The sequence below is a fragment of the Rana temporaria genome, chromosome 1, assembly GCF_905171775.1.
Source record: "Rana temporaria chromosome 1, aRanTem1.1, whole genome shotgun sequence".
NCBI classification, from domain to species: Eukaryota; Metazoa; Chordata; class Amphibia; order Anura; family Ranidae; genus Rana; species Rana temporaria.
The window spans coordinates 674,684,843-674,697,466 of NC_053489.1; the positions used below are offsets into that span (position 1 = coordinate 674,684,843).

The 12,624-nt window shown below is 46.6% G+C and overlaps 1 protein-coding gene across 1 annotated transcript in view; it reads right to left on the reverse strand.

The window, feature by feature from the left end:
- Window positions 1–3,505: 3,505 nt before the first annotated feature.
- The window catches only part of DNAI1 (dynein axonemal intermediate chain 1), a 242,333-nt gene continuing 233,214 nt past the window's right edge, over window positions 3,506–12,624 (reverse strand). Inside the window, exon 21 of the mRNA XM_040335644.1 lies at window positions 3,506–3,728. Within this exon, the coding sequence (XP_040191578.1) occupies window positions 3,627–3,728 (102 nt within the window). The 3' untranslated portion in view covers window positions 3,506–3,626. The remainder of the gene's footprint in view (window positions 3,729–12,624) is intronic.

Below are 12,624 nucleotides of genomic sequence, written 5' to 3' on the forward strand. Positions count from 1 at the left end.
CGGCCCCATTTATGCTACGCCGCCGTAACTTAGAAGGCAAGTGCTTTGTGAATACAGCACTTGCCTCTGTGATTTACGGCGGCGTAGCGTAAATACGCTACGCCGCCGTAACAATGCGCTCGTCTACCTGAATCTAGCTATCTATCTGCAATGTAGAGAGCGTCCTGACTCTCCTGTAGTCCAAGGGAGGGGGGCGAGCACGACACTCCACACCAGGGAGAAAGCCTTGCATTACGGTGGTGAGTTACAGACAGAAGAACAGGAAGTGAGGATTTCTCAGAAGAAATAAGGACATTTAAAAGCAAAATGGAAGGATGAGGTAAGTGAAGGCGGACGGCACTAAGGTAAAGGAAGATATTTAGGAAAAAAAATTGCACCTTTACAATCCCTTTAAGAGGTAGACTTAGGCCCTGCTCTCTCCCTACTCCACTGGAACTTTTCCTCATGGCTTCCACTGTCTGCGACAGACGGGGTACCTGTCCCTAACCTGTCCACTTGCCAAAAGCGTGCCAAGCCCGGGAGTCAGGGTCTTAACCACTTGCCAACCGCCGCACGCAGATGTACGTCAACAGAATGGCATGGACAGGCAAATAGACGTACAGGTACGTCCCCTTTAATTTGCCGCGAGCTCCGTGACTGTGCCCGCAGGACACGCGGACTCGATGCCTGCCGGTGTCCCGCAATCGTGTCACGGAGCTGAAGAACGAGGAGATGTCGGTGTAAACACAACATCTCCCCGTTCTGACTAGTGACATGTCACTGATCGTCTGTTCACTAACAGTTAGAATCACTCCCTAGGACACACTTAACCCCTTCAGCGCCCCCTACAGGTTAACACCTTCACTACCAGTGTCATTTACACAGTAATCAGTGCATTTTTATAGCACTGATCGCTGTAAAAATGACAATGGTCCCAAAATAGCGTCAAAAGTGTCCGATGTGTCCGCCATAATGTCGCAGTCACGATAAAAATCGCTGATCGCCGCCATTACTAGTAAAAAATTAATATTAATAACAATGCCATAAAACTATCCCATATTTTGTAGACGCTATAACTCTAAAATGTAGGAGAGATTTAACCCCATCAATGATAACAACAATAAGGGTATGGAAGGTAGGCATAGCAAGAGAAAGCAATCTAAAAGTAAATATATCCCCAAATACCCCATTATGGGGAAATCCCGAATTGGTACATTTAAACTCCATTCAGAAGCCTAGAGCATGGGTAAAATATGAAGTAAAAAAAAATATCACAAGTAATATGTGAGGGAAAAATATCCACATTTGTAGATATGAGAGAAAAATGGTCTTACATCAGGTCAATGAATAAAACGCATCCAGTAAAATAAGCCGGCTAGCTCTAAACAAAACCCGTGACCACGTCCCCTTCGAGACGAAACGTAGGGAGGCGACGTTCTGACGTCACCGCGCATTGTGATCCGACCCGGAAGATACAGGCGTTTTGTTTAGAGCTAGCCGGCTTATTTTACTGGATGCGTTTTATTCATTGACCTGATGTAAGTGCAATTCCTTTTATTATACATTAAACTCGAGGATTTTACACTATGTGAGTCCCTTCTTCCTTTCCATATACATCCTGTGTTGGCATATCGATTGAGACCATCCACCTTCTGATCATCCCGGGCTGGATAACTCTCTCTAAGATACCATCGTTTCATGCTGTATGCGATCTCCTATCATTTAGAGATCATTCAAATCCGGTAAGAGGCAGTGTGTGATCTTGGTGGAGGTGCCTTTCTCATTACCTTTTTCCTTGGATGCTTAGTTGACCCTTTCACATTGGGAAACTATTTATTATGAATTTTCTTTATGGTGCACACACTCACCTGAGCTGTGTTGTATCATCTCCAGATTCACATCAGAAGTCTCAGTTCCAGCTCCGCTACCATTCATGTAGAGTTTCTTTTCCCCACTTTTAGTACAGCTGTTTTATTCTATTTTATCTCTTTATTTTACATATGCCTTTGATACTAATATAGTAGAAAGTTGGATCTCTCAGTGTTTATGGCTCTGGGCTGTGAAGGATACAAGTCTAGAATCTCTTTTACGGGAACCTTTCATCCGAGAAGTTCTGGCAGCTGGAGGAACGTCACATAAAAAAAGCGCTGGATCCGAGGATTGTACATAGGAAAGGTTTTCCTCCTATAGTCAGTGTGAGCAGCACGGCCATTGACCCTCTTTACCTGAGAGGTGACCCCATTTAAAGCTGAGCTCTGGCCTTCCCTTAAAGCAGAGTTCCACTCAAAAATTAAACTTTTCGGAACCCCCCCCCCTCCGGTGTCACATTTGGCACCTTTTGGGGGGGGGGGGTAAAGATACCTGTCTAAGAGGACAGGTATTTGCACCCACTTCCGGGCATAGACTCCCATGGGAGTCACGCCACTCCCCGCCTGCTGTCTCCTGGGAAACACACTGGTCCCAGGAGAGAGCGGGGACCAGTGAGGGCGTGCCATGCTACTCGCGCATGCGCAGTAGGGAACCGGGCAGTGAAGCCACAACGCTTCACTTCCAGATTCCCTCACTGAGCATGGCGGTGGGGGCAGCCGAGAGACGAGCGATTGCTCTGCCTTGGTTGCCGTCAATGCGGGCGCACTGGACAGGTAAGTGTCCATTTTTTAAAATTCAGCAGCTGCAGTATTTGTAGCTGCTTGCTTTAAACAAAAATTATAATTTGGCGGAACCTCCGCTTAAAAGGGGTTGTAAACCTTTGTGTTTTTTCACCTTAATGCATCCTATGTCAGTTACAGACGCATTCCTGTTGGTCTCACCCAACATGTTTCGTCATTAAGACGTAATCAGGGGCTGAACTACACATAGATACTTTCTTGCATATTTTGCAAATAAAAGGTAAACACACACATACATATACACAGTATCTCACAAAAGTGAGTACACCTCTCACTGGGATGCCATTAAAGGCAAATCCCCTTTGCACTACAAGTACAAAGTGCACTTGAAATTGCACTAAAAGTGCACTTGGAAGTGTAGTCGCTGTAGATCTGAGGGGGACAGATTTACAGCGACTGCACTTTCAGTGCAATTTAAAGTACACTTTGCACTTGTAGTTTGCACTTGTAGTGCAAAGTGGATTTGCCTTTTGTAAATAACCCCCATTGTGTATGTATATATATATAAAATTATTGTAAGGTTCCTTTTTCCCATGTATCTTGTGCATGGCATTTAAACATATCAGAGTGCTGTATTTTTTTAGGTGACATTCTAAATAAATGAGTTGCCTTAAAGCAAAGCACATTACTGTACAAAATGCCATATGGTAATCAGCTTGCGGTAACACGTGGCAATGGCCAGGTGAAAAGGGTCACTAGAAATCACCTGGGGCTTCACAAATAAAAGTAAATGATAAACTTTCACTGCTACAAATGGTGGCCAATCGACTTCTCCATTCTATCCCCCTGGAGTAAAAAAATAAGAAGTTATCTGTCATACTTCAGACACTATAAAGACACAAGGAACTACTGGGAAGTCAGCCATGAAAAATAGAGATTTTATTTTTTTATACATTATATGGAATCATTTTTTTCTCAGATACACAATAAAGTCCAACTTCCAGCCCACCATCCTCCGGATCGATCACTGTGATCTCATTACGCAGATTTGTTCTCTGGTTCTCGGACCAGAACGAGGAGCCGGTCTAGCTTGGCCACTTCCACCTCAGGACCTTTCTGGACTTCCTGTCCTTTCTTCTCCTGAAAAACCAGAACACAGATATCAGTTACTAATGAGCATAGGTGTGCACCCCAAAGCTCAAACATATTTGCATGCGTATATACAGTATACTGATGGTGTCAGCAGAGCGATGGACGGTGTCAGTAGGGCAGAGATTGGTGTCAGTAGGGCAGGGGACAGTGTCAGTAGTTTTTTTTTTATTATATATATTTTTTATTTTAGGAGCCCCATTAGGGAGCTTTGGTGAAATATCAGGGGTCTATTTCTGTGCATTACTGTACGTTTAACGCAGTATATTTCTGTGCATTACTGCACGTTTAACGCAGTATATTTCTGCACGTGCATTACTGCACGTTTAACACAGTATATTTCTGTGCATTACTGCACGTTTAACGCAGCATGGGGTAGATTCAGTAAGGGCGTCCTAACTTTGCGGCGGCGTAGCGTACCGTGTTTACACTATGCAGGCGTAAGTTAGCGAGGCAAGTACATGATTCACAAAGTACTTGCCTGCTAAGTTACGGCGGCGTAGCCTAAAGCAGCAGGTGTAAGGGCGCCTAATTCAAAATAGGCTGAGGGGGCGTGTTTTATGTTAATGGGGCTCGACCTGACGTGATTGACGTTTTTTTGGAACGGTGCATGCGCCGTCCACCTACATATCCCAGTGTGCATTGCGGCAAAGTACGCCGAACGGGCCTATTGGTTTCGACGTGGACGTAAATGACGTAAATCCCTATTCACGGACGACTTACGCAAACAACGTAAAATTTTCGAATTTCGACGCGGGAACGACAGCCATACTTAACATTGGCTACGCCACCTAGGGGGCATGTTTATCTTTAGGTGGCCTATCTCTTACGGAAACGGCATATCTGTACTGCGTCGGCCGGGCGTACATTCCTGAATAGGCGTATCTAGTGATTTACATATTCTACGCCGACCGCAATGGAAGCGCCACCTAGCGGCCAGCCTAAATATTGCACCCTAAGATAGGACGGCGCAAGCCGTCGTATCTTAGATAGGTTTAAGTGTATCTCTGTTTGAGAATACACTTAAACTTAGGTCGGCGCAGATTCCGAGTTAGGTCGGCGTATCTACTGATACGCCGGCCTAACTCTTAGTGAATCTACCCCTATATTTCTGTGCATTACTGCACGTATAACGCAGTATAATTCTGTGCATTGCTGCACGTTTAACGCAGTATAATTCTGTGCATTGCTGCACGTTTAATGCAGTATATTTCTGTGCATTACTGCACGTTTAACGCAGTATAATTCTGTGCATTGCTGCACGTTTAACGCAGTATATTTCTGTGCATTACTGCATGTTTAACGCAGTATATTTCTGTGCATTACTGCACGTTTAATGTAGTATATTTCTGTGCATTACTGCATGTTTAACACACTATATTCCAGTGTGTTACTGCACGTTTAATTCAGCATATTTTGGTGCATTAGTGCACGTTTAACGTTGTATATTTCGGTGTGTTATGTGCCGTTTAATGCTGTATTTTTCTGTGCGTTAGTGCACATTTAATGTAGTATTTTTTACAATGTACATGTGCGTCACACAGGGTGTACAATGTGCGTCACACAGGGTGATTAGGGTGTGCCCAGGCACACCTGGCACACTCTGTGCGCACGCCTATGCTAATGGGTCCTGTTCACTGATTTCCACTTAGGACACAAAAGGGTTAAAAGAGAAAATAAAAACATACCCTTTTCAATGACAACAAACAACCACAATACAGAGAATTTACCAATTTGCATTCAAGTTCCATTTTTCGAAAGTCCTTCAAAGAACCTCTTTATGTTTACAGCAATTGACAATCACAATGTATTTTTGTCGGCCTGACATTTTTGAATGCAATGCTATAATATTGCAATCATTTCCTTCTCCTAAATAGCCGTTTTCATCGAGCATTTGGCCCCATCCTCTCCTCTATTATCCCTTTCATGACTTATGCCGCGTACACACAGTCGGAATTTCCGATGGAAAAAGTCAGATGGAATTTTTTCATCGGATATTCCGGCCGCGTGTGTGCTCCATCTGACTTTTTCCGTCGGAAATTTCGACGGACTTAGAAAGAGAACATGTTCTCTTTCCCCCCCCCCCCCCCGACAGAAAAAAATCAGTTCGTCTGTATGTAATTCCGACGGAGAAAAAAAAAAAACATACATGCTCTGAAACAATTGAACGCGTGCTCGGAAGCATTGAACTTAATTTTTCTCGGCTTGTCGTTGTGTTTTGTACGTCACCGTGCTTTTGCCGGACAGAATTTGGTGTGACAGTGTGTATGCAAGACAGCTTGAGCGTAATTCCATTGGAAAAACCCATCGGAGTTTATTCCGACGGAAAAAACGGTTGTGTGTACGCGGCATAAGCCTATTTCTGACATTTGGTGTTTACAAGTTAAAATTCGTATTTTTTGCTAGAAAATTACTTAGAACCCCCAAACATTATTGTAACGGTCACCACCGTTTACGATCTCCCATTCCATCAAACCCACGACAGCTTATCCGACAGTCCGACAAGCCAGCAGACAGGACCCATTGGATTTTCCCCCAATAACGAGACAGAGCTCTGCCACTGGTTCCAAAATCAATGAATGAATACTTTTAATGGTACCTTAGCTTTCTTATATACAGTTACAAAGCATGCTACAGTAGTTACAGGAACAAAGACACACTCCACCCACCGCATCACACAATGGGCTTCATATACATTCTTTTAGATAATGACATTCAGATGAGTTAATTATCCCCCAGACGTCCTGACTCTGACAATAAGCTATTCACCTGCATAATACACATTCCTATGTCAGACGTTCTGTCTCCGACAATAAGCTATTCACACCTGATACACAATACACAGCCGTCTGACCTAGAGGTTGCTCAGTCACATTCCACATCTATCATCAATAGACTTTTCACACAAAACAGTGTCATTAGCATCACACAATGGAATGTCTTTCAGAAGCCAGACTCAATGAACACCTCAACAGTCTATTGACCTGTTCATAAGGAACAACTTGTAATATTTCAAGATATCCTGCAACACATGAATTATCATTACTGTCCCATCTCATGTAATTCATGATATCATTCCTCAGTCATCCTATGCCCCTATCGGACATAGGAGGACCCTAGACCCAAGAGTCATTACTGAAGCTGGCACAGGAGTACCCCACATCCTTCAAAAGTCTCTGGGTGTCACGGGCCATTCTGTTACAATTATATATATATATTTTTTTAGCAGAGAATCTAGAGAATAACATGGCGATTGTTGCAATATTTTATGTCACACGGTATTTGTGCTGTTTTAAACGCAATTTTTTGGGAAAAAATACACTTTCATGATAAAAAAAAAAAAAAGAAAAAGTAAAGTTAGCTCCAATTTCTTTTGTATAATCGAGGCGATACCTCACATGTGTGATTTAAACACCGTTTACATATGTGGGCGCGACTTCTGTATGCGTTTTCTTTGCTGCGCGAGCTTGCAGGGACGGGGGCGCTTTAAAAAAGACCCCCGATCCCTTCTTTGCACTTCAAAGTATTCAGATCGCTGAAAACGGCAATTCTGAATACTGTGTTCTTTTTTTTGCAGCTGCGGCATCCTCCCGGTATAACCCCCGAAAGCCGAGGCGGCATATGCACGTACGCTCGGTGGCAAGGAGCTAAATTTGTCATTTTCATTGATTTCCCATCATGTGTTTTCCTTTGAGACTGAAGACCACCAATCAGAAAATTGTTACTCAGACTCGACCCTTGTTGTTCTCCTGGACCCAGCGGGTGTCCGCCGCTTCCATTAGGGTCATGTCATACTAGCGACTCTATAGCAGAGATTTGTAGTGGCTTTATCTCTCTCCTGACTTCCTCTGCTGATTTGTAGATGGGTACGGAAGTCGCTGTAACCGACTACAATTCTTTTCTAGGCAGCTACAAACCTCCAGTGTGTTGTGGATATCCACAGCTGCATTGGATAACAATATTCACTAGAAAAGTGGAGATTCTTTCCAACATAGAAAAAAAGTCAAATCACTCAGCAACCAAGTAACAGTATTTGGCCAAACTTTGAAGGACACCTGACCATTACACACATATATATATATAATCTTGTTGGAATTTGGATTAACCTTAACCCAGGGCACTGGTCTTACCTGGCACCAGTGGCGTCACTAGGGGGTGGCTTCTGGGGCTATAGCCCTGAAACTGGGGCCCATAGCACCAAGTCTCTGCAGGGGTCCCCAACCACCGGGCCGCTGACTCTCTGCAGCCAGGCCGTATGACAGGGCCGGCAGGCAGAACCGGAGAACCTGCCGGCGGGCAGCACGGGAGAGCCAGAGAGAGGACGGGCATGGTGAGAAAGCAGAGAGATCAGAGTCACTCTGGGGACCCTGATGTAAGAGGTGGCTCTCTGGGAACCCTGATTTAAGGGGGGGGTCTCTGGGAACCCTGATTTAAGGGGGGGGTCTCTGGGGACCCTGATATAAGGGGGAGGCTCTGTGGGGACCCCGATTATAGGGGGAGGCTCTCTGGGGACCCTGATTTAAGGGGGGGGCTCTGTGGGGACCCCGATGTAAGGGGGAGGCTCTCTGGGGACCCCGATATAAGGGGGAGGCTCTGTGGGGACCCTAATGTAAGGGAGAGGCTCTCTAGGGCCCCCGATGTAAGGGGGGGTTCTCTGGGGACCTGGAAATAAGGGGGTGCTCTTTGGAGACCCTGATGTAAGATAAGGCTCTCTGGGGACCCTGATGTAAAGGGGGGCTCTCTGGGGACCCTAATGTAAGGGGGGGCTCTCTGATGTAAGGGGGACGCTCTCTGGGGACCCTGATGTAAGGGGGAGGCTCTCTGGGGACCCTGATGTAAGGGGGGGCTCTCTGGGGACCCTGATGTAAGGGGGAGGCTCTCCGAGGACCCTGATGTAAGGGGAAGGCTCTCTGGGGACCCTGATGTAAGGGGAGGCTCTCTGTGGACCCTGATGTAAGAGGAGGCTTTCTGGGGACCCTGATGTAGGAGGAAGCTCTCTGGGGATCCTGATTTAAGGGTGGGCTCTCTGGGGACCTTGATATAAGGGGGGGTGCTCTCTGGGGACCCTGATGAAAGAGGAGGCTTTCTGGGGAACCTGATGTAAGAGGAGGCTCCCTGGCACCCTGATGTAAGTAGGGAGGTTCTCTGGGGACCCTGATGTAAGAGGAGGCTCTCTGGTGACCCTGATTTAGGGGGGGGGCTCTCTGGGGACCTTGATGAAAGGGGGGGCTTTCTGGGGACCCTGATGTAAGAGGAGGCTCTCTGGGGACCCTGATGTAAGAGGAGGCTCTCTGGGGACCCTGATGTAAGAGGAGGCTCTCTGGGGACCCTGATGTAAGAGGAGGCTCTCTGGGGACCCTGATGTAAGAGGAGGCTCTCTGGGGACCCTGATGTAAGAGGAGGCTCTCTGGGGACCCTGATGTAAGGGGAGGCTCTCTGGGGACCCTGATGTAAGAGGGAGGCTCTCTGGGGACCCTGATGTAAGAGGAGGCTCTCTGGGGACCCTGATGTAATGATAATATATATGTATATGTATGACTTTCTTTACTTCCCTGTTATGGGCTCTAGCCCCAGATCTTTTGTACACCTAGCAACGCCCCTGCCTGGCACCAATTGATTGACTTTATTTCACAACTGCCCAATCAATAAAGTGACCCACAGACACAAGATGTAAATCTAGAGAAATGTACGATTTGGCGTTTTGATAGGAGAAAGATCGCTGGTAAGAAATTTCTTTCATAGGAGACATCACCAGGAATATACATTTTCATTGAAGAAAGTTTTTGTGTTTTTTTGTCGACTTTTAGACTTTCATTCTCCAGCTGCCAATCTAAAAGCTTCCCTGTGTCTGGCGACGATGGGGAGCCCAGATCGTTTTTTACTTGTGATAAATGTGGGGGTTTCGGAGCGGCGAGGGGTCTGGGAGGAGCGGACGGAACGCGGCTATGTAGGTCAGACATTGGAGCGGCGTGCTGTAATGGCAGGTTTACTCCACGATGAAGACATGATGAGAAGAAAGGCCTCATTATTCACAGCCCGCCGGAGTCACTCTCTCCGCACACACAAAGCTCTCAGCTGGTGCTTCTATAATAACACACAGCCCTGGGGCCGGCGCCGTCACAGCGCTCGTTATACAGAGATTCTGGGTGTTCTGCATAGGAGATCGGGGGGGGGCGTCCTCCCAGGAGCTCTCCTTAACTCTTTGTAACCTCCGTCATATTACGCAGACACAGGGGGATCATTTATGGAACTAGAGAACAGTTGGGAAAAATCTATAGAGCAGCGTTATCCTCCCGCAGATATTCCGGAATAACTCAGTGACACCTTTCTAGTACCAGAGGATTATGGGAACTACACTATGTGGCCAAGATTGTGGACACCTGACCATCAGATCTACTATACTGTATGGCGGAATGTACACTATATTGTCAAAAGTATTGAGACCCCTGCCTGCCTACGCACATGTAGCTGGATTCAGGTAGGGATACGCCGTCGTAACTCTGAATCTACGCCGGCGTAAATTTAAGCGTATTCTGGAAACCAGATACGCTTAAATTAGGCTAAGATACAAGCAGGGTAAGTCTCCTACGCCGTCATATCTTAGGGTGCAATTTTTCCGCTGGCCGCTAGGTGGCGCTTCCGTTGAGTTCGGCGTAGAATATGTAAATGACTAGATACGCCGATTCACGAACGTACGTGTGCCCGTCGCAGTAAAAATACTCAGTTTCTGTAAGAGGTACGCCAGCATAAAGATAAAGCTGCCCCCTAGGTGGCTTAGCCAATGTGAAGTATGGCCGTCGTTCCCGCGGCAAAATTTGAAATTTTTACGTTGTTTGCGTAAGTCGTCCGTGAATGGGGCTGGACCTAATTTACGTTCACGTCGAAACCAATATGTCCTTGCGGCGTACTTTGGAGAAATGCACACTGGGATATGTACAGGGACGGCGCATGCGCCATTCGTAAAAAAAAACGCCAATCACGTCGGGTCACCACCCATTTACATAAAACACGCCCCCTCATCCTCATTTGAATTTGGCGCGCTTACGCCGGCCCCATTTACGCTACGCCGCCGTAACTTAGGAGGCAAGTGCTTTGTGAATACAGCACTTGCCTCACTTACTTACGGCGGCGTAGCGTAAATACGATACGCTACGCCGCCGCAAAGATACACACAGCTACCTGAATCTAGCTAATGAACTTTAATGGCATCCCAGTCTTAGTCTGTAGGGTTCAATATTGAGTTGGCTCCGCCCTTTGTAGCTATAACAGCTTCAACTCTTCTGGGAAGGCCGTCCACAAGGTTTAGGAGTGTCTATGGGAATGTTTGACCATTCTTCCAGGCATTTGTGAGGTCAGGCACTGATGATGGACAAGAAGGCCTGGCTCACATTTCCCCCTCTAATTCATCCCAAAGGTGTTCTATTGGGTTGAGGCAGGACTCTGTGCAGGCCGGTCAAGTTCCTCCACCTCAAACTCGCTCCTCCAGGTCTTTATGGACCTTGCTTTGTGCACTGGTGGGCAGTCATGTTGGAACAGAAAGGGACCGTCCCCAAACTCTTCCCACAAAGTTTGGAAGCATGAAAATTATCCAAAATATCTTGTTATACTGATGCCTTATAGTTCCCTTCACTGGAACTAAGGGGCCAAGCCCAACCCCTGAAAAACAACCCCCCACACCATAATCCCCCCTCCACCATATGATTTGGACCAGTACACAAAGCAAGGTCCATAAAGACATGGAGGAGAGAGTTTTGGGTGGAGGAACTTGACTGACCTCGACCCGATAAAATATGAATTAGAGCGGAGACTGTGAGCCAGACCTTCTCGTCCAACATTAAAGCCTGACCTCACAAATGCCCTTCTGGAAGAATGGTAAAAAATTCCCATAGACACTCCTAAACCTTTGTGGACAGTCTTCCCAGAAGAGATGAGTTGAGTGGTATCTTAATATAGCGTGGTCTTACCCCCAAAGGGTCCCAACGGTCTTACCCCCAAAGGGTCCCAATGGTCTTACCTCAAAGGGTCCCAACGATCTTACCTCGAAGGGTCCCAACGGTCTTACCCCAAAGGGTCCCAACGGTCTTACCCCCAAAGGGTCCCAATGGTCTTACCTCAAAGGGTCCCAACGATCTTACCTCGAAGGGTCCCAATGGTCTTACCCCCAAAGGGTCCCAACGATCTTACCCCCAAAGGGTCCCAACGGTCTTACCCCCAAAGGGTCCCAATGGTCTTACCTCAAAGGGTCCCAACGATCTTACCTCGAAGGGTCCCAACGGTCTTAACCCCAAAGGGTCCCAACGGTCTTACCCCCAAAGGGTCCCAACGGTCTTACCCCTGAAGGGTTGAAGCTGTTATAGCTGCAAAGGGTGGGCCAACTTTTACAGGATCAGTTAGCCTAACATCAGTAGTATGTAAGCTCTTGGAGGGGATGATAAGGGACTAGATACAAGATTTTAGTAATGAGAACGGTATCATTAGCAGCATGGATTCATGAAGAATCGTTCTTGCCAAACCAATCTAATAACCTTCTATGAGGAGGTGAGTTGCCATCTAGATAAAGGAAGGCCCGTAGACGTGGTGTATCTAGATTTTGCAAAAGCATTTGTCACAGTTCCCCATAAATGTTTACTGTACCAAGTAAGGACCATTGGCATGGACCATAGGGTAAGTACATGGACCATAGGGTGAGTACATGGACCATAGGGCGAGTACATGGACCATAGGGCGAGTACATTGGCCATAGGGCGAGTACATGGACCATAGGGTGAGTATGTGGACCATAGGGCGAGTACATGGACCATAGGGCGAGTACATGGACCATAGGGTGAGTGAGTACATAGACCATAGGGCGAGTACATGGACCATAGGGCGAGTACATGGACCATAG